Source organism: Elephas maximus, chromosome 1 (assembly GCF_024166365.1).
Source record: "Elephas maximus indicus isolate mEleMax1 chromosome 1, mEleMax1 primary haplotype, whole genome shotgun sequence".
Classification (NCBI taxonomy): domain Eukaryota; kingdom Metazoa; phylum Chordata; class Mammalia; order Proboscidea; family Elephantidae; genus Elephas; species Elephas maximus.
In genome coordinates, this window is record NC_064819.1 from 161,589,585 (window position 1) to 161,608,773 (window position 19,189).

Genomic DNA, 19,189 nt, shown 5'->3' on the forward strand with positions numbered 1-19,189 from the left:
TGCCTTACACAGGTTCTGGCTTTGGCAGGTTTTACTGTATATAATTCAAAATTTTCTAGTACCAGCATTTTAAAAAAGTAAAAAGAAACAAGTGAAATTAATTTTAACAATGTCATTTATTCAACCCAATGTATTATAATTGCAACATGTAATCAATATAAAAATATTAAGGAGATATTTTGCATTCTTTTTTTCATACTATGTCTTTAGAATCCAGTGTGCATTTTATACTTAGCAGCACATCTCAAATTCATTAGCCACATTTCAAGTGCTCAATAACCACACGTGGCTAGTGGTTACTATATTGGATGGTGCAGTTCTAGGGGAACCCTTCAGAGAAGAGGATATTGTGGTTACCTGGGGAAGCCAGGTCCCTCTCTACATTTCTCTGCAAATTTTCAGGTAGCACCTTCAGCTGCTAACTGAAAGGTTAGAGGTTCGAGTCCACCCAGAGGCACCTTGGAAGAAAAGCGTGATGACTCACTTCTGAAAAATCAGACATTGAAAACCCTATGGAGCACAATTCTACTCTGACACACATGGGGTTGCCATGAGTCAAAGTCAACTTGAGGACAACTGTTAAAAAAAAGGAAAAAGTTTCTTAGATTGAAGACTTTTCCCGATTTTTAAATGACACTTAATTCTGTGTTCCTTAGGCAAATCTGGCCCCTGCTTTATGTCTGTTTTTGAGTAACTTAGGAAATTTTAGGAGTTTGATTTGCTTTCTCTCCTCTTTGTTTCCCAAATAGTGGTGGGTCAGTGTCCTAAGTTGGAGGTTTAGTTTGCTAATTTGGCATAAAGTATAGATGCCAAGGGAGTTGTTGGCAGGCATGTGTGTGTTCCCCATCTTAATTTAGGAATGGTTTCATTATAGTGTTTGATTCACATCCTTCTTGGTTTATAATTATTGACCTCACATAGTGGGCCTGTCACCTTCCAGCTGTGTTCTGTGGCCACATGTGCCTAAATGTGTACAGGGTCAAGGTCTTTTGTAGATTTGTGTCTGAGAGTGGAGTGGAGTCACTTTCAAATGTAATAATGACTTGTTGATTAGTAGGCCTTTATTTCTTGCCAAATATATGAGTGTTTGTTTCTGCTTCTAAGGATTCCTAACATATTGGTTCTAAAATATTTAGCATCTCATGCCAAGTGTTGTCTTAAATATTTAGCATGTTGTTTTCTTTAAGCCTGAGTGTTTCAAGCTCAGCTGAATGATCCTGTGAAATTGTACAGCATCAGAATTGTCTGAGAACTGAGCCCTTTATTCTTTGCCAAATTTCAGTTTACAGCTGCTCTTTCCCTGGCAAGATTTATTCACTGTCGATAGATGTCTGAAATGCAAATACTGATTCGGTCTTAATAGTAGGGACACAAATTGTGGCACTATATTTGGAAAATGAGTAAGGAAACGTTTTAAGGCAATTATTTCAATATATTCATCTTTCCCACTACATATGAAATTTCAAAATATATTTATGTAGCATTTAAGGTTATATAAGCAGGGGGAAAAAGTTATAAAAGTTAGCAAATAAATTTTCTAAGATTATAAAGAAAAAAAAATTATAGTAACTAAAATTTATATTTTATCCCTAAACTTACCTTAGTCCCAGTATAAAGATAAACATTTTTGAAGCATGATTTCAAACATTTCTTAACACTCTCTCATGTTATGTTCATGTATATTATTCTAAAAGATAAATTTGATTTGAGATTATATATAACGTAAGGATAAAATTAATATTTTTGTGATTTTTTTCCCTCAAGCATGGATTTTTGAGACCTTTACAAATTGCCTTTTTTTTTTTTTTTTAAGCAATAAATGGAATAACATTACTGTGTTCTTCATGATGTTTCTTCAGTTTTCTTATCTGTAAAGTAGAGGTGATGACAGTACCCTCCTTGCAGGGTTGTTGTGAAGATTAAATGAGTTAATAATTATAAATCACTAATAATTAATTCATGGAACATAGTAAGTGCTATGTGTTTGGTAATACATAAAAGTATCATCTTTTTAGAAATGATATTTTAAAGACTATCCAAAATCTCTCCTTTGCTGATATAATACTTGTATTATTTTATTCCCTCATCTCTTTAATTGAGCGATGCTAACTAATCTCCATTCTAGGCTTTGCATAAAAAAATTGTAAAAAATTACTTATGCTTCCCAAAGACTTTTATTAATTTTACAAATCTGCCTAGAGATAGAGTCCCTACATGATGCTACTAGATGCTACATTTCAACTGAAAATAACCCTCCCACCTTCCCATGAGAACTACTTATAGCATCACCTCCTGACAAGTTATGTTTCATTCCATGGTTCTGACATTTCTGATGCTCCTCTGCCAACAGTGTCTAATAAAGCTTACTGATTGCCTCCTGATACTTCATGGGAAGCATTTGGTTAATTTTAAGGAGGTGATGTGTACCTAACTGTACTGCAGCAGCCAGCTGGCACCACAGGTTGAGCAGAAGCTTTCAAATAAATCAGCCATGCAGACTGGGCTGGTGGAGACACCCTGGCTCCCCTGAGGAGCTCTTTCATATCCATAGAGAGCGGTTGGATGTAGGAACTGTTGGGACAGGAGAGCTGATGCTCTGTCATACCTATGGTATCTTTACTGAGCTTTTTAAAAAAGTCTGTAGGCCAGAAAAAGGAAAATGAGTATCCTGTGGCCTGATGGCCGTCACTCTCATTTGGTGAGTATGATACTACCGGCACATCTCAGCTCACCTTAGTCAATTGCCAGTTCCAAGGCCTTAAAACATCGTAGAGGTTTTCATTGATCTAAGCTGGAATCATCCATAGCTATTTATAAGTTCAGTTTGCATTTTGTATTTATGGCATTCAATTCTGTATCATTTTAGGAAGATATGGAATTTCACCTAAGAGTTTTAAAAGTAAATAAGGATAAGTGGTTTAGAATGAGATAGACGGGGAAGGGGTAAATTTTACAATGGATAAGTTAAGCAATTTTACGAAAAAGAACAGAAAACAAAATTGTATGTTCACTCATAAATTTACTACAGTAATCACACATAGACATTGAAGACTGATAATATAAAGACATTTTACTTTTAGCTTAAATTTGTTTTCATTTACAACAGCATTTCCTGTGATGTTCTCCTTGTGGTACATAATCTCCCAGGTTTAACAATAAGCTGCTATGATTTAGCTGCCTCTTACATGGGATGGTCACCAACATCCCTTTTTCCCTAACCAACATTTGCTCAGTTGTCTTTTGTTTATTAATGCAGTATGAATCCTTATGGAGACACAGTAACTTCCTGTATCTCTGATGAGTGATCCAGGTCTAATGAATTTCTGTGATGGATGAGTACATGGCTGTGATCACATTCTGATTTTGCCCTAATAATCTTACGCAGGTAATACAAAGCTAGAGAAAGAGACAGAGACCTAGAGAAGGATCCCAGAGAGGACACACACACACGAATGCACGCACGCATGCACACATGTGCATACACACCTAGATACACATCCAGAGAAGGTTTTGCATCCAGAGATGTATACATACTGAGGGGACTTCGACCACAGACATGGGACAATATGCAGATACAGACAGACGGGCAGGCACACAAACGCGAATTCAGAAAGAGATGCACTAATAGAAGACAGAAAGAGACAGACACAGACCAAGACCCTGCAGGGTGGAGAGGCAGAGAAAATCAGAAAAAAGGAGAGCCAGAAATGGGTGAAAGAGCCTGAATAGGAAGATCACTCCACTGTGGACATAGTGCAGTGGAATCAGTGATCCCTGAGTCAATGTTGAAGCAGTGAGAGAACATGAGGGAACCCAGGCCTGGTGAAAGTAAGAATGTTGACTTGACTACTCTCCTTCACAGTATTCAAGAAATGCTGACAGGCCAGAGGCTCTGCCACTCTGAATCTCACAACGATAGTGTCCTGGCAGCGCTGAATCAGCAGAGAAGTGATGGCATCCTCTGCGATGTCACCCTGATTGCTGAGGAACAGAAATTCCATGCTCACAAGGCAGTCCTGGCAGCATGCAGCGACTATTTCCGGGTAAGTCAAGGTAGCTTGTTTCTTTCTCTTAGGATATCAATGAGCAAAGAATGTCAAAACTACCTGAGCTGTCACCCAGTCGGCAGCCAATCAGATGGTAGTCCCCAGAATTGTGAATGTTGCGGGTGTGTGTTCTTTCCTGGTCAGAATGAGATTTGGGGCCCCATTGGAATCCTCCCTGAGCTGCACACTTGCATGACCCTTGATAGAGGGCAAACATCTCCTTTGCATCTGAGCCAAGGGGCACGTAACACTCTGCAACCATCGGAAAATGTGGCATTGTAATGCTTCATAATGGGGTGTGGGTTGGGGCTGAATGTTTCTGGAGATGGAAGAAACAATCTATAAAACAAGTTGTTAAAACATTAAAAAAAAAGTTACCATGGAGTCGACTTGGACTCATGGCGGTCCCATGTATTACAGAGTAGAACTACTCCATAGAGTTTTCTTGGCTGTAAACATTATGGAAGCAGATCATCACTGGATGGGTTTCTTCTGCAGTGCCGCTGGGTGTGTTTGAACCACCAACCTTTAGGATGTCCCTAAATATATGTAGTATTTCTAATTTTCTGTGCGTGTTCTTTTCTTAACACTCTCTATTTGCTCTAGGGACGTGGACACAACTGGCAAAATGGACCTTTGTGTCTGACATATGGGTGTCTTTGTTGCTGAAGAAGACAGAGTGTTGTCTTGTTAAGCAGAACTTTGAAATTTATTAATGGCTAATGTTTTTATTATTATTATTATTATTTTTTATAGGGCCATGTAATTGCTGGCCTTTGAAGATGAAAGTTTTGACTATAGCTAATTAATGCCATTTACTTAGCATTTACTGTAATTCTGATGGTGGACAGAGGACTTTATGTGCATATCTCATTTAATCTTCACAACAACCCATTATACAGACACACACATACTATTGAAATAACCATTTTATATATAAGGAAACTGGATCTCAAAGTTTAAATAATTTACCCAAAGTCACAAAGTTTATAAGTGACAGATTTAGAATTGAATTACAAGTCTGACATTTAACCAGAATGTAGTCTTCCTCTTATGAGAATATGAGGAAAAAAAAACCTTGACAGTTATTAGCCAGAATTTTTTGAAATATTGATTTCTGTGTATACATTAATTCAATTCTTATTTAATTTCTTTTTTAGTGTTATTTTAATTAACTAGCGACTAGGTAGCAACTGTATAAAAACATAAGAGTACAAAAAAGCTAAATAAATTTGGAATATAAATATAATTGTGGATTAAAAAAAAAAAATTCCACCCCCCAAAGCCTCAAAATTATACTGAAACACGAATGAGGCCCTTGGCAGTATATTGGTAATAAGCTTGTTTTTGATGTTTAAGAGAAAATATTAAATGTAGTCAGTTGCCGTTTAGCACTTACAGAGAATTTTCAAAGATGCAAATTCATAAAATAAAGCATTTTTTAAAAAGTGTTATTAGATATGATAAAACCGAGTAACGTAGAAAATAAAAAGGTAATTGCTTGAAATCTCTGTTTCGAAAATAAAAACTAAACCATTAAAATGGAAGCAGAATATTTGTAAAGTGACCTTTCAGTTCCATTAATATAATGATACATTTTATACCCTTTCACTTTGCCAGGTATTAATCTTCCAGAAAGTTTATATTATTCAGAGGATTTTTGAGCAACAAAATACTTTGGATTATGTGCACATCATATGAGTTTTGTCTTCTTGTTGACTGTAATGTAGCATTCTTGGTGCTTAGCTTCTCTCATTTTAGTCTCTACCTATTGGGTTTTGCGTTTACTTTTTGGAAATGGTTTGCTTTTGTGCAAATGTGTATGTGAAAGTGTGTATGTGAGAGAGAGAGAGTGCGAGCGAGTGTATTTCACCTGTTGTTCGCATTTAACAGTGTTAGTGCTGTTGTTATTTTGCTGGTTTTGGTTGCATTGAGTTAATTCCGACTCATGGTGACCCCGTGTGTACAGCAGAACTGCTCCATCGGGAGTTTTTCATTTCTTTGACCGCAATGCCCCCATATTCTGGTGGGTTATACACAGAGCACCTTCTTTATAATACCTGTGTTATAAAGCCTGTGAAGTAAACTTTATTATTCTCGTTTTCAAGATGAGGAAACTAAAGTACCGTATGTTTAAATAACTTGCCCAATGTCTGCCAGATATTAGTAGAAGAGCCATTTTTCACACATCTGTTTCCCAGAGTACCAAATTGTGTTTTTCCCAGTTAAGCAATGTAGCCTGCTAGATTCATACAGTTGGTTCAATTTCACAGCTTGCTCGTGAGATGAAAAATAAGTGACTTGTGTACTGATTGTTCAGATAGAGAAACCAAAACGAAACTGGAACAGTTGGCACTTAACTCTTTTCTAGGCACTGTGCTAAGTGCTCGAGTTTCAGTATTTAACCAGAATTAGACTGAGCCCTCTAGAAGCTTATTGTATAGATATTATGCTGGAAGTATTTTTGCCTTGTACTTTGTGTCTTTGGAGCCCTGGTGGCACAGTGATTAAGAGCTTGGCTGCTAAACCAAAAGGTCAGCAGTTCAAATCTACCAGCTGCTCCTTGGAAACCCTATGGGGCAGTTATACTCTGTCCTGTAGTGCCTCCAGGAGTCGAAATCAAGTCAATGTCAACGGGTTTGGTTTAGTTTGGTTGTATCTTTGATTAGCTTTTGCTGCTTGACAAACCACCCTAAAACATAGAGGCTGGGTGTTTCCTCTGGTCTGGCCAGTGCAGCTGATCAATGTCAGATTCACTCTTATATCAGCAACCACTTGAAGGGTTGTCTGGAGGCTGGGTGATTTACATCGGCCTTGTTCACATGTTTTTTGGCTGGGGTGATAGTGGAAATTGAACCATTTATTTCTCATCATCCAACAGGCTAGCCTGGGCTTCTTCACATGCAACTAGATTCTAAGAATAGTAAGAGGGCAAGTCTCAATGCCCAATGCTTTACAAACCTCTACTTTGTAACATTTACTAATGTTCCACTGGCCCAGCAAGTCACATGGCCAAGCCCAGATTCAATGTGGTAGGCTGGTACCAAAGGGAATGCATACAGGAAGGGGAAGAATTTGTGGCCATTTTGGCAGGTAACCACTGTCAAGGGCTGTCAAGGATCTGAGATTTTATCCTATGTCCAATCTAACAATTAACCTACCATAGTTCCCTTTCTTCATGCCCTGTTTATACTCTTAGAAGAGAAGTCACTAGTCTGATTCAATTAGCATTTGACTAATGCCATATCATGTCTATACTGCTGAAATTAAGCCTAATTTTTATTATTTTTTAAAATCATTGTTACTTGGCTGAAGAATGAGTTTTCACACATTCTTTTAAAAAGTTTAGAAATCAGTCAGAGGCAAAAGGACAAATATTGTATAAGACCGCTATTATAAGATCTTGAGAAATAGTATAAACTGAGAAGAACACATACTTTTGTGGTTACGAGAGGGGGAGGGAGGGAGGGAGGGAGAGGGTTTTTTACTGATTAATTAGCGGATAAGAACTGCTTTAGGTGAAGGGAAGGACAACACTCAATACATGGAAGGTCAGCTCAACTGGACTGGACTGGACCAAAAGCAAAGAAGTTTCTGGGATAAAATGAATACTTCAAAGGTCAGCGGAGCAAGGGTGGGGGTTTGGGAACCATGGTTTAAGGGGACTTCTAAGTCAATTGGCAAAATAATTCTATTATGAAAACAGTCTGCATCCCACTTTGAAATGTGGCGTCTGGGGTCTTAAATGCTAACAAGCGGCCATCTAAGATGCATCAATTGGTCTCAACCCACCTGGAGCAAAGGAGAATGAAGAACACCAAGGTCACACGACAACTAAGAGCCCAAGAGACAGAAAGGGCCACATGAACCAGAGACCTACATTATCCTGAGACCAGAAGAACTAGTTGGTGCCCGGCCACAATCGATGACTGCCCTCACAGGGAGCACAATAGAGAACCCCTGGGGGAGCAGGAGATCAGTGGGATGCAGACCCCAAATTCTCATAAAAAGACCATACTTAATGCTCTGGCTGTGACTAGAGGAATCCCGGCGGTCATGGTCCCCAAACCTTCTGTTGGCCCAGGATAGGAACCATTCCCGAAGACAACTCATCAGACATGAAAGGGACTGGACAGTGGGTGGGAGAGAGATGCTGATGAAGAGTGAGCTAATTATATCAGGTGGACACTTGAGACTGTGTTGGCATCTCCTGTCTGGAGGGGGGATGGGAGGATAGAGAGAGTTGGAGGCTGGCAAAGTTTTCACGAAAGGAGAGACTGGAAGGGCTGACTCATTAGGGAGAGAGCAAGTGGGAGTAAGGAGTAAGATGTATATTAACTTATATGTGACAGACTGACTTGATTTGTAAACGTTTACTTGAAGCTCAATAAAAGTTAATAATAAAAAAAAAAGTTTATAAACCTGATTTTCTAGGAAATCACAGTACTTTGTGTTCAACTGTTCCTTATTCCTATTTTAGGTAAAAAAGGCTGATATTAACTCCCAGGCCATGATAGAAGACATGAGACTCCTGGGTCAGTGATGAACAGTTTATTACTCACAGCAATAGCAGTAGCAGGACCTCAGCATTTTTGCACCTGTTCCTTGGGCATGTCCTACAAGGTGACATGAAGAGGGCCAGGTAACACCTGTATATGGTAGGTTGCATTATAGAAAAGGGACATTGAGCTTAAGGAAACTGAATCTTTTATATAGTAGGTAGTAAACATGCCTGCCTTTTTCTCTTGAGGAAGACGTTATCTTTATTGTACTGGGCAGTAAGCATGCTTACCCTTTGCTATGGAAGGAGAAACTATGATAAGCAAGCCTGCCCTTTGCTCCCGAGGGCAACAGCAGCTTTGCCTTCCAAGGCTGTTTTCTACAGAACGATCCTCAAAAAGAGAGTCCCAAACAAAATGCAATCAGTGCCTCACTCACAGTAAATGCAGAAATACAAAAGACCTGTGGAGAACTGTCTCCTCACCTAGAATTATGTATACGCCTGTCTTGTCTCTTATTCTCTACCAGTCTAAAAACGCCTGAAAACAGGCTCCTGTCTTAGTAATTTCTGTATCTCTCACAGTACTTATAATATTGCTTTGTACTTAGTACTCAATAAATATTTATTGAATGAATCAAGATATATTTTCTAATTGTCTTAAAATTCCATATATATTTTAATTTTTAATATCCTAAATATTAAAAACATGCAAGTTACTCATGAATTTTTCTTTCTAGGGGACTGAGTGATCTGTTCTAGAGTGATCTGTTCAAGGAAATTAAGTATTTTGATATAAATTAGATTTTTGTACTTTGTACTCTTATATTGGAAACCCTGGTGGCTTAGTGGTTAGGAGCTATGGCTGCTAGACCAAAGGGTCAGCAGTTTGAATCCACCAGGCGCTCCTTGGAAACTCTATGGGGCAATTCTACTCTGCCCTATAGGGTCGCTATAAGTTGGAAATTGACTTGAAGGAAATGGGTTTGGGTATTCCGATTATTTTGAATCCAAAATAATTGCTGTGACTGAGGAAAGGTGGGAATACCAGAGTGAGGATAAGGCCCAAGCTTTGATATAAACTGTTCGTTTACATTGGTCTGGGAGTTAATATCAGCCTTTCTCACCTAAAATAGGAATAAGGAACAGTTGAACACAAAGTATAGTGGTTTCCTAGAAAATCAAGTTTGTAAACTTTTAAAAGAATGTGTGAAAACTCATTCTTCAGCCAAGTAATAATGATTTTAAAAAATAATAAAAATTAAGCTTAAATTTCAGCAGTATAGACACAATATGGCATTAGTCAAATGCTAATTGAATCAGACTAGTGACTTCTAAGAGCATAAAGCAGGGCATGAAGAAAGGGATAAGCTTAGGAGTCAGACCTGGGTTTGAATACAGGGGCAGGGACTCTATCTATCTGTTCACCATTATTTCCCATGGTGCCTGGCAAACAGTAGGTGCTATTTTAATTAACATTTGTTAGGTCATTCACCCTCTTACAGCCTCTATAAGCACTGGTAAGTCATCTTACTTCCATGAGCCTGTGTTTTCTCGTCGGTGATTGATGACCATAAAGCATAATTCTCAGGATGGGTTGCTATGGAGATTTAGATGCGATAAAGGGTATAAAGCATTAAGTGCAGTATCTGACACACACGGTAGACCTTCAATAAAAGTTAGCTGTTTCACTCCTCGGAGTAGCTTATGCTTCCTGTCATACCCTGCCTGGGCCCTGGTGTGAAGAAAGGGCAGTTAATTTTAGGTTCAGCTGGTTCCACCTTTTGAGGATCCAGAATAGCTTTTTGTCCCATCCTTCCTTTTCTTTTCATTTTCTGAGTCTGATGCCTCCTTCCTTCTTGCTTAGAACATTCGGGTAACCTCTCGTTGTCCTCTTTCCAAACTCTTATGTGTGACTGCGTGATCGACATTTACTCCCCTGCTCAGGCCCTCCAGTGCTCCTCAGTGTCTGTCTACCAGACTCCCACAGTGCGCCTTCATAATATCTCATCATCATTCATGTCCCACCCTGTTCCCCCATCTGCTCATCTCATGCAGCCACGAAGCTCCCCAAACATACTCTTTCCCACTTCAGGCCTTTCTACTTCTTGGCCTTGTTGATGACAATTCCTTCCTGTTGTGCTCACCTCTCCATCTACCCTGTCCATCTTCTGTGGTTTATTGTAATTGACAACAAGTAAGTCTTTCACAAAGTCTTATATGACCACCCTGTCACCTATCCAAGTTCATATACAAGGTCCCCCTTTTATGAAATCTTAAAACTTTCAGCTTGTCCCCTTCAAGAAATTAAGGATTATGTACTATGTATTATAGCCCCATTCATCAGTAACTTCTCTGAGTGGGAGATTGACTAGCCTAAAACTATGCACCAAGTTGAGTAATCTAGAACTATGTACTAAGTGAAGGTCCATCAAAATACCACCAAATAAAAATGAATGAGGAGGGATTGAACCAGAGTTAGCAGGAGAAATTAGGGACTTTGTAATCTAGAGTGTGTGTGTGACAGAGAGACAGGGATGAATCAGCCTTTTATTTGCTTTCCCCTTGGCAGCCCCTCCAACAGATGGGGCAGTAAATTGCAGGGCCCCAACCTGGGCAGTTCTGGGCTGTGGGCCACCCTGTAGTGTCTGAAGACATTTGTTTAATGTTTGCTACCCCTAGCTTATATCTCCATGAACACCTACGCTTTCTTGGCTGGCCAACGAAGCAGATGTCTTGACTGTCTAGCATAGTTTCATATATGTGTTAGTAAAGTGATTCAAATATGACATTTTGAAAAGTTAAATATTTGAACATCTTTTCTCCTTAGAGCATGGGTATGCTTCCATCTATGAAATTTTTAGTTTCGAAAGAGAAAATAAAGCCCATGATAAAAAATCTGTTTTCCATGTATTTTTTCTAATCATACTCTCCCATCGCTATTTGACTAATATATGGCATAAAACAAACAAACAGACTGAAAAACAGTTGCTGTTGAGTCAGTTCCCCCTTATGGTGACACTGTGTGTTTTAGAGTAGAACTGTTCTTCATAGGGTTTTCAATGGCTGTGAACATTTGGAAGCAGATCACCAGGCCTTTGTTCCGAGGCACGTCTGAGTGGATTCAAACCACCGAGCTTTAGTTAGCAGCCAAGCCCTTAAGTATTTTTGCCACCCAGGGACTCCAAAATGGCATAAAAGGCTATTAACTAATTATATATTATATAATTAGAGAAGCCCTGGTGACGCATTGGTTAAGAGTTCAGGCTGCTAATCAAAAAAAAAAAAGGTTGGCAGTTTGAATCCACCAGCTGCTCCATGGAAACCCTATGGGGCAGTTCTGTTCTCTTCTATAGGGTTGCTATGAGTCGGAATAATTAGAAATAATTTTTTTAATTTAATAAAAATTTGTTAATATGTACTGTTTTCTAGACATTGTAAATTAATTCATAGCCTATAGGAGATAAAGGTTAGTGAAAAAATAGCTGTAATATAGTATAATAAGTATTAAGGATTTAGGATGATGTGAGGCTCAAAACCTCATATTAATCTCTCTTCACCCTCTGACATTTTAAAATTAATAATAATGACTGCCATTAGTTGAACATCTACTGTGCTCCAGGTACTTATTTTAATGCTTTATGTATATCGTCTCATTTAATCCTCTAAAGAAACCTGTAGGGTGGATATTGTTATTACCACCTCCATTTTAGAAATAAAGAAAAGGAGGCCCAAAATTAAATAATTCACATGAAAGACATGAAGAGCCTTTAAGAGGCGCAAAGTAAGCTAGGAGCAGATGGCTGGAGGGGAGGGGATGTGTTTGAGGTGTGGTTTGAAGGTCGACTGGGTTTGGCTCCTGGCTTGAGGATGGGGGAGAGTGGGAACAGGGACTGTTCACACTAACCGCAGGTCTTAGAGTATGGAGGGTGTAGGGGCAGAACAAGGGGCCGTTGGTGGTTCAGTGGTAGAATTCTCACCTCCGTGCAGGAGACCCTAGTTCCATTCCCACCTCTGGCACAGCTACCACCAGGCTGTCAGTGGAGGCTTACGTGTTGCTGTGATGCTGAGCAAGTTTCAGAGGAGCTTCCAGACTAAGATTGACTAGGAAGAAAGGCCTGGTGATCCACTTCTGAAAATCAGCCCACGAAAGCCCTATGGATCACAAAGGTCTGATCCACACTGCTCAGGGGAACGGCGCAGGACCAGGCAGCATTTCATTCCTTTGTCCATGGGGTTGCCATGAGCCGGGGCCGACTTGATGGCAACTAACAACAGGAAACAGACTAGCTATAGGCATTTGGAAGGAAGCTGGACTATTGGGGAAGCTTTTCAGGAAGGCTGAGGGTGAATAAAACTGTCTTTTTAAATGTATTCCTCATCTTTCCTCTATTTCATCTGTGTGTGAGTCAAAGAGCTATGAAGGTGTTTTCCTGAAGAAAAAATACCTGCAAATATCCTGCTGTGTATTATATTTTGATTCTAAATGTTGAAAAACAAGCCTCCAAAAGGCCTCAAACCTTGCCACCCAGGGAAGGAAACAGCAATTATTTTTGGATCTATAAAAGCAACCTAGAAAAATAAAAGCCACATTCCTCTCTATCTCTTATTAAGCTTTTACTTTTCTTTTAAGCAGCAAACAATCCCTAGTTTCTCTGGGTTCTTTGGGCATCTAGTCCTTCGGAGTAGCAAGGTTCCTGTTCTTTACTGGAGACAGTCCAGCAAGGCAAACCAAATATTTGTGGCTGCTGCAAGAGCAGTATTGCCAGTTCCTGCACATTTACACACTGCTGTGTTCTCTCCTTTCCTGGACATCTCAATTTCACATATCAATCACGGAAGTATCAGTGTATCATTCTTACTGTATATTTGAATTCTATCTCATAGGGTAAAGTGATCATTGTTTTTTATCAAATGAATACCTTTTTCTAACCTTTAGTTTTAGAAAATTTGCCAAAAAACCATTAACGGTGAAACAATGTCTGCTGGAAATTGAACAGTTTGGCTTGAGAATAAGTTTTATCAGCTTTCAGGATATTATGAAGATTCTAAGAGAAAAAAATAAGGAAACTTTTAACGGGCTGATTAACAAGGCTATGGGAAAGTCAGATGCATGATGCTCTTTAATTGTTTCCTTTTTTGTTTGCATTTTGATAGCAAAATATCAAGGAAATAATTTATTTGCGGATTATAATTATCTTACTGTACTTGATGGAATTTTGAAATGAACAATTCTTGACAATAAAAATATGTAAAAATCCAAGCATCAGGATCATTTTGTCTTTGCCATATTCTCTTTCTGGTGATAAATTTATTTTTGCTTCATGCAAGTATAAAATAATTTATCTTTATTTTTATTTTAAATATTCTTGCAAGCTTTTGCGTTTTGTTTTTCTTAGATGTTATTTAATATTTATTATTTTTCTCTTATTTAGTGTTCTCAATACAGTAGCTATTGCTACTTCAAGAATAAACATACTTCTTTATTACGCTTCTTATTTCTTTATTATACTCTTAGTGTGGTAAGAACAAATTAACTGCATGCTGGCGATTAGTGCCAAAAGGTGCATGTAATTCTCGGCTGTCTCAATGCCACAGGCATTTACTGAGCATCTGCTACATGCAGAAATGCTTGAGCTGGATGCTGCAAGCAGTACCAAAAGCATCATCATTGCAGCTTCTACGCAGATGCAGTGGTTAAAACCTTGGGGGCATGTGAGATTGTACATGAGGAGGGAAAAGAGAGCACAAGAAAAATGCCTGTAGTCAGACCTAAAGGACATCTTTACTCAGAGGGCAGAAAGAGAAGAAGAAGATGGCTGAGGACACAAAGAAGGAAGGGTCAAAGATAATCAGTGTACATTTTAATCAGTGACAAAAAAGGAAAGGTTTCCAAGGGATTGTATATCTCTAAAAGATTAAGGAGGATCCAGAAAAATTCACTGATCTTCAAGGCAGTGGTTTTAGTAGAGTGGTGGGAAAGGAAGCCAAACTCTAAAGGGTTATATATAAAACACTGACTGGTGCTACTCACAGTGTGGTCCATGGACCAGTGCCAGTCTTCAAAATGTGTATTACCTGCCTGCACTGATATGCTACAGAATGTAAACCAGTTACCTCACTGCACACTATTTTGGTTGAGGTGGCATTTTTTGACAGAAAGTGTTTCTCGAAGAAGCAAGTAGTGAGTTTATTTGTGCTCTGACAGGAGCTTCTTATCTTGTCTCAGATGGTTAAGAAGCAGTTTATAGACTGGCTGCTTTGAGGAGCACTGATACAGATAATATATGCTATAGATAAGTCTATGATTCCGTTTAATATATATTTTATAACTTCATTGTTAGGTGATACATGGTATGACAATAATTTCTAATGAAAATAATTTTTTCATTTTCTAGGAGTTAAATAAAACTTCCAAGCATTTTTTCCCTCATAAATCGTATCACTATTATTTTTGTTTTTATGACATCATTGCTTTTCATTCTAATCACTTGAAAGCATTCTCTAAAAAATTTTGCAGTTACTTCATAGCTGTCTCATAATTGCTTTATTGAAAAACAGACATCTTTAATACAATAAGTCACAAAAATTGTTGCTGTTAGAACACTTATATTCTAGTTGGACAAGAATGACTAGAAACAAATAGATGAGTAAATATGGAGTTTGTCTAATGGGGAAAAAGTCTATGGAGAACAGTAGAGCAGAGTGAGGTAGGCAGTGCTTGTCACAGTGGAGGTGGGAATTGTTTTTGTATTGGGTAGTCTGGGAAGACTCCACTGAGAAGTGAGGAGGTGAGCCATATGCTATCAGGAAAGGAGTAATCCAGGCAGAAGGAACAGCAAAGGGAAAGCCCTGAGGCATAAGGTCCTTGGAGCTTTACTGAGTAGTAAGGAGGTCGGTATCGAGAGGCAGAAGCTGGAGGGTGAGGAGCAGGATGTGAGCCTGGATCATGTGTGATGGCCTTATACCTCGTAGGCTCTGATTAGGGTTTTGGTTTTTCTTTCAATGAGATGGGAAGACCTTGAATAATTTTGACAGAGAAGTGACATTTTCTGACTTGTGTTTTGAAAAGATCATTCTTGCTTCTCTAGGGGCATGAGGGTAGAAGCAGGGACTCCAGTTAGGAAGCTATTACAGTAACATGGGAATGAGATAGTGGTTTATACCAGGGTAGTGGGGCTGGAGGTGCTGAGAACTGTGGGATGCTTGTTAAAGGAAGAGCCTATGGAATTTTTTAATGAACTGGCTGTGGGGTGTGAAAGGAAGAGAAGCATAAAAGCTGGTCCCAAAGAGTTTGCCTGAGGCACTGGAAGGAGGAAGATATCATTTACTGAGATTAGGAAGACAAAGGGATATTAATTTTGCAGTCGTTTGGATATATTAACAACACATTATGGGCTTTAAGGAGTCCTGGCAGTGCAATGGTTAAGCCCTTGGCTACTAACTAACTGAAAGGTAGGCAACTGGAACCCTCTGTGGGCGATCTGCTCCCGTAAATATTACATCCTAGAAAACCCTATGGGGCAGTTCTACTCTGTCACATGGTGTCACTGTGAGTCAAAATTGACTCGATGGCACCTAACAACAACAACACAGGGCTTACCACTCCACTCATTATCTAGTAGTTTGTACACATACAGATTTTCCCCACAAGGTAGAGACTTTCCTCAGGGGAGAGGTTTTGGCCCTCCTGAAATGTTCTTATTCACCTTTGTCGCCATCTGTCCAGCACAGTGCCTGGCATGGTAGGTGCTCAGTGAGTGTTTGAAGAATGAGCATGTGTTGATTTTAATACAGGTAGGTTACAGGTTAGCAGCAATTCTGGGATCCATATAGGATATATTCACAGAGTTGTTTTACTGGTAGTAGTGATGGTTTTTATACTGATTTCTCTCCACTTTGCTTATCGGTCGCCTCCCTAATGGTGCTGCTGACTGGGAGTAGGGTGTTATTCTTGGTTATGGAATCAGACAAAGGTCTTCAGTTTCAGTGGGAGTGAAACATCAAGCAGTCAAGTGTTCTTGTGTGCAAGATGCTGTTCCAGGCCAAGAGGTGAAAACACTGACTGGAAGCTGCCTCTAGCCTGATAGGGGCTGAGGAGTACACATTCCAACAGTGAAATAAGAGTGCCAGAACAATATGCTGTCGAGTGGATTCTGATTCACAGCAATCCTACAGGACAGAGTAGAGCTGCCCCATAGAGTTTCTAAGGAGCACCTAGTGGACTCGAACTGCCAACCTTTGGGTTAGCAGCAGCTGTAGATCTTAACCACTACGCCACCAGGGTTTCCAGAACAATAAAGCTGTAGTAATAATAGTGATAACAATAATAATAATATACCTGCCAATAAACAGTCTCATTTGATTCTTAAAACAACCCTTTGAATAGGTGTTTTATCCCCAACTTACACGTTAAGAGACCAGGCTCATGATAGTAACTGACTTGCAGGGCTTGATACATTTGGATATGTTACCTGTGGACAGAAATCGAATTTTTTGAGTTTCCTACAGGAACTAGCAAAGTGCCTTGAGCATAATGACATCATCAATGTTTTTGCTGAATGAATTAGTGAATAAATGAAAGATTTTGAAGGATGGAGAAACAATGGTCTGGAGTCATCTTGGAGGCTTCTTGGAAGAGGAGGGACTTCACCACATATCGTGTATAAATTCTGGAAGGGTTTTCCAGGCTAGGGTGGCATTAAGGTAGTCACGCAGGCAAGGGGCATGCAGAGAGGAAAGACAGCTCATCCTGCTTTGTAGCAACTACTGTGCCAGTGGGTTACTTATACACGTTCATTTTATCCTGACATGAACTAGAAGCGATAGTTATTCCCACTTACCACCAGGAAAATTAAGACCGAAAGAGGTTGGGGAAGTTTCCTAAGGCCCTGTGGTTGCTAAGTTGTGGAGCACCAATGCAGATCCAAAGCTAACACATTCAAAGGCTTTGTTGTGTCATGTTGTTTCCCACCATGCCACATGAGGCTCTGTCCCCTTCACTCTACTGGCAAAAGTTTGATGTGTTCTGCTGTGAGCTACATCCTGGTTAGTTCACCCTGAAAGCACAACAAGGCTGAAGGAACTGCCTGAACTCCTTGAGGCCGCGGGGCAGTTGGCACCTTGACATGCTTTTGTGACAACTCAGCTTGCCGCTAAAAATAAAGTTTCAGATAAAAAAACCTAATATAAGTTATACAGTTTAAGAGCAAGAAAGAATATATTTTAAACTCTAATAGAGAACATCTTAAAGAATTAATTAGAAAGGCAGTACATTTTTAGATGGCGATCAATTTGGCTTATAACATCTCTGTTCCAATATTTTCTGACTGTGTATGTAAATTTGGGCAAGCTTCATTTTGCCTCAACTGTAATCACAGGCATATTGCCTGTCACTAATTTCATGGAGCTAATGTGGAAATTCCAGAAACCCTGGTGGCATAGTGGTTAAGTGCTACAGCTGCTAACCAAAGGGTAGGCAGTTCGAATCTGCCAGGAGCTTCTTGGAAACTCTATGGGGCTGTTCTACTCTGTCCTATAGGGTTGCTATGAGTTGGAATCGACTTGATGGCACTGGGTTTTTTTTTAATGTGGAAATTAAATGATATGTTAGGTGCAAATAATATGTTAGGTGCAAACCAAGCAACTGAAATGTGCCAGATGCTAAATTGATGGTTCACTAGTATTGGTTTTATTTTCCAAGCAGAGAAGAGCCGAATATGTTAGTTCTTTTTGATTTTGTTTTAAACCAAAACTCTGTTCAGAAACAAAAATGTTTAAAGCTACTCAGCAATGACAGTTTTTGCTTAGAACTAGAAATATGCCTTTTTCTTAGATTTCAGTGTTGCTTTAACTGCTTTATCTTAAAATTATTTTTCCCAAGCCTGCACTTCTGAGATATACATCTTTAATCTTACTTGCACTAAGGTCTTCAGGCACCCAGACTCTCTTCACTGTCACTAATTGAGGATTTCCTGGCCACGTCGCTGCTTCCACTTCTAATTTATAATCCAGGATTAGCATAAACATACTTTTAAATGTTTAGAAAGTTGTTTATGGGATTAAAAAGAATGCCAAATGGTATTTTCCTTTGTCTTACATTTTAAGAAAGGAGGAAATGTGTGTGTGTGTGTGTGTGTGTGTGTTATATGCTAGCTTACTGTTTTGAACATACTTTGTTTTCTATTTTGAATTCTCTATTTGATGGGAGTGGAATGGGCACGACATCTTGCTGGATGATGGGGAGGAAAGCTGCCTGTATCCTTGTTCACACTTACCCAAAGTATCATCCTATTTCATTTTTAAGAGCAGTTTAAAAAGTGTGGAAGGGATTCCTTGATCTTAATCCTAGTATCTTAAAACTGTGTGGAGGTTAATTTGTATTCCTCAGAGAAGAGCTTTGGTACTAGTTCCAGGGACTGAGGGGCATTGTCAGGCTGTTGGGAAGGCCTCACACACAGACCGCTGTGTCTCAGCCCTCAGCTGTGAGGACTTCTTTCAGCCTTACACAGAAGAAGACTGAATAAACCAACTGAGATGGCCCTAACAAACTACTGTGTGTGTGTGTGTATGTGTGTGTGTGTTTTTCCCCCAATTGAGGGGAGAAAACAGGATTGGATACTGGTTTGGAAAAAAAAAAAAAAAA

General features: G+C 39.2%; 1 protein-coding gene across 2 annotated transcripts in view; it reads left to right on the forward strand.

Moving 5' to 3' along the window:
- Positions 1 to 19,189, forward strand: part of KLHL32 (kelch like family member 32) — a 227,508-nt gene that overhangs the window by 60,667 nt on the left and 147,652 nt on the right. For both annotated transcript variants that reach the window (XM_049897499.1, XM_049897505.1), the window contains exon 3: positions 3,863 to 4,043. In XM_049897499.1, the coding sequence (XP_049753456.1) occupies positions 3,863 to 4,043 (181 nt within the window). The remainder of the gene's footprint in view (positions 1 to 3,862; positions 4,044 to 19,189) is intronic.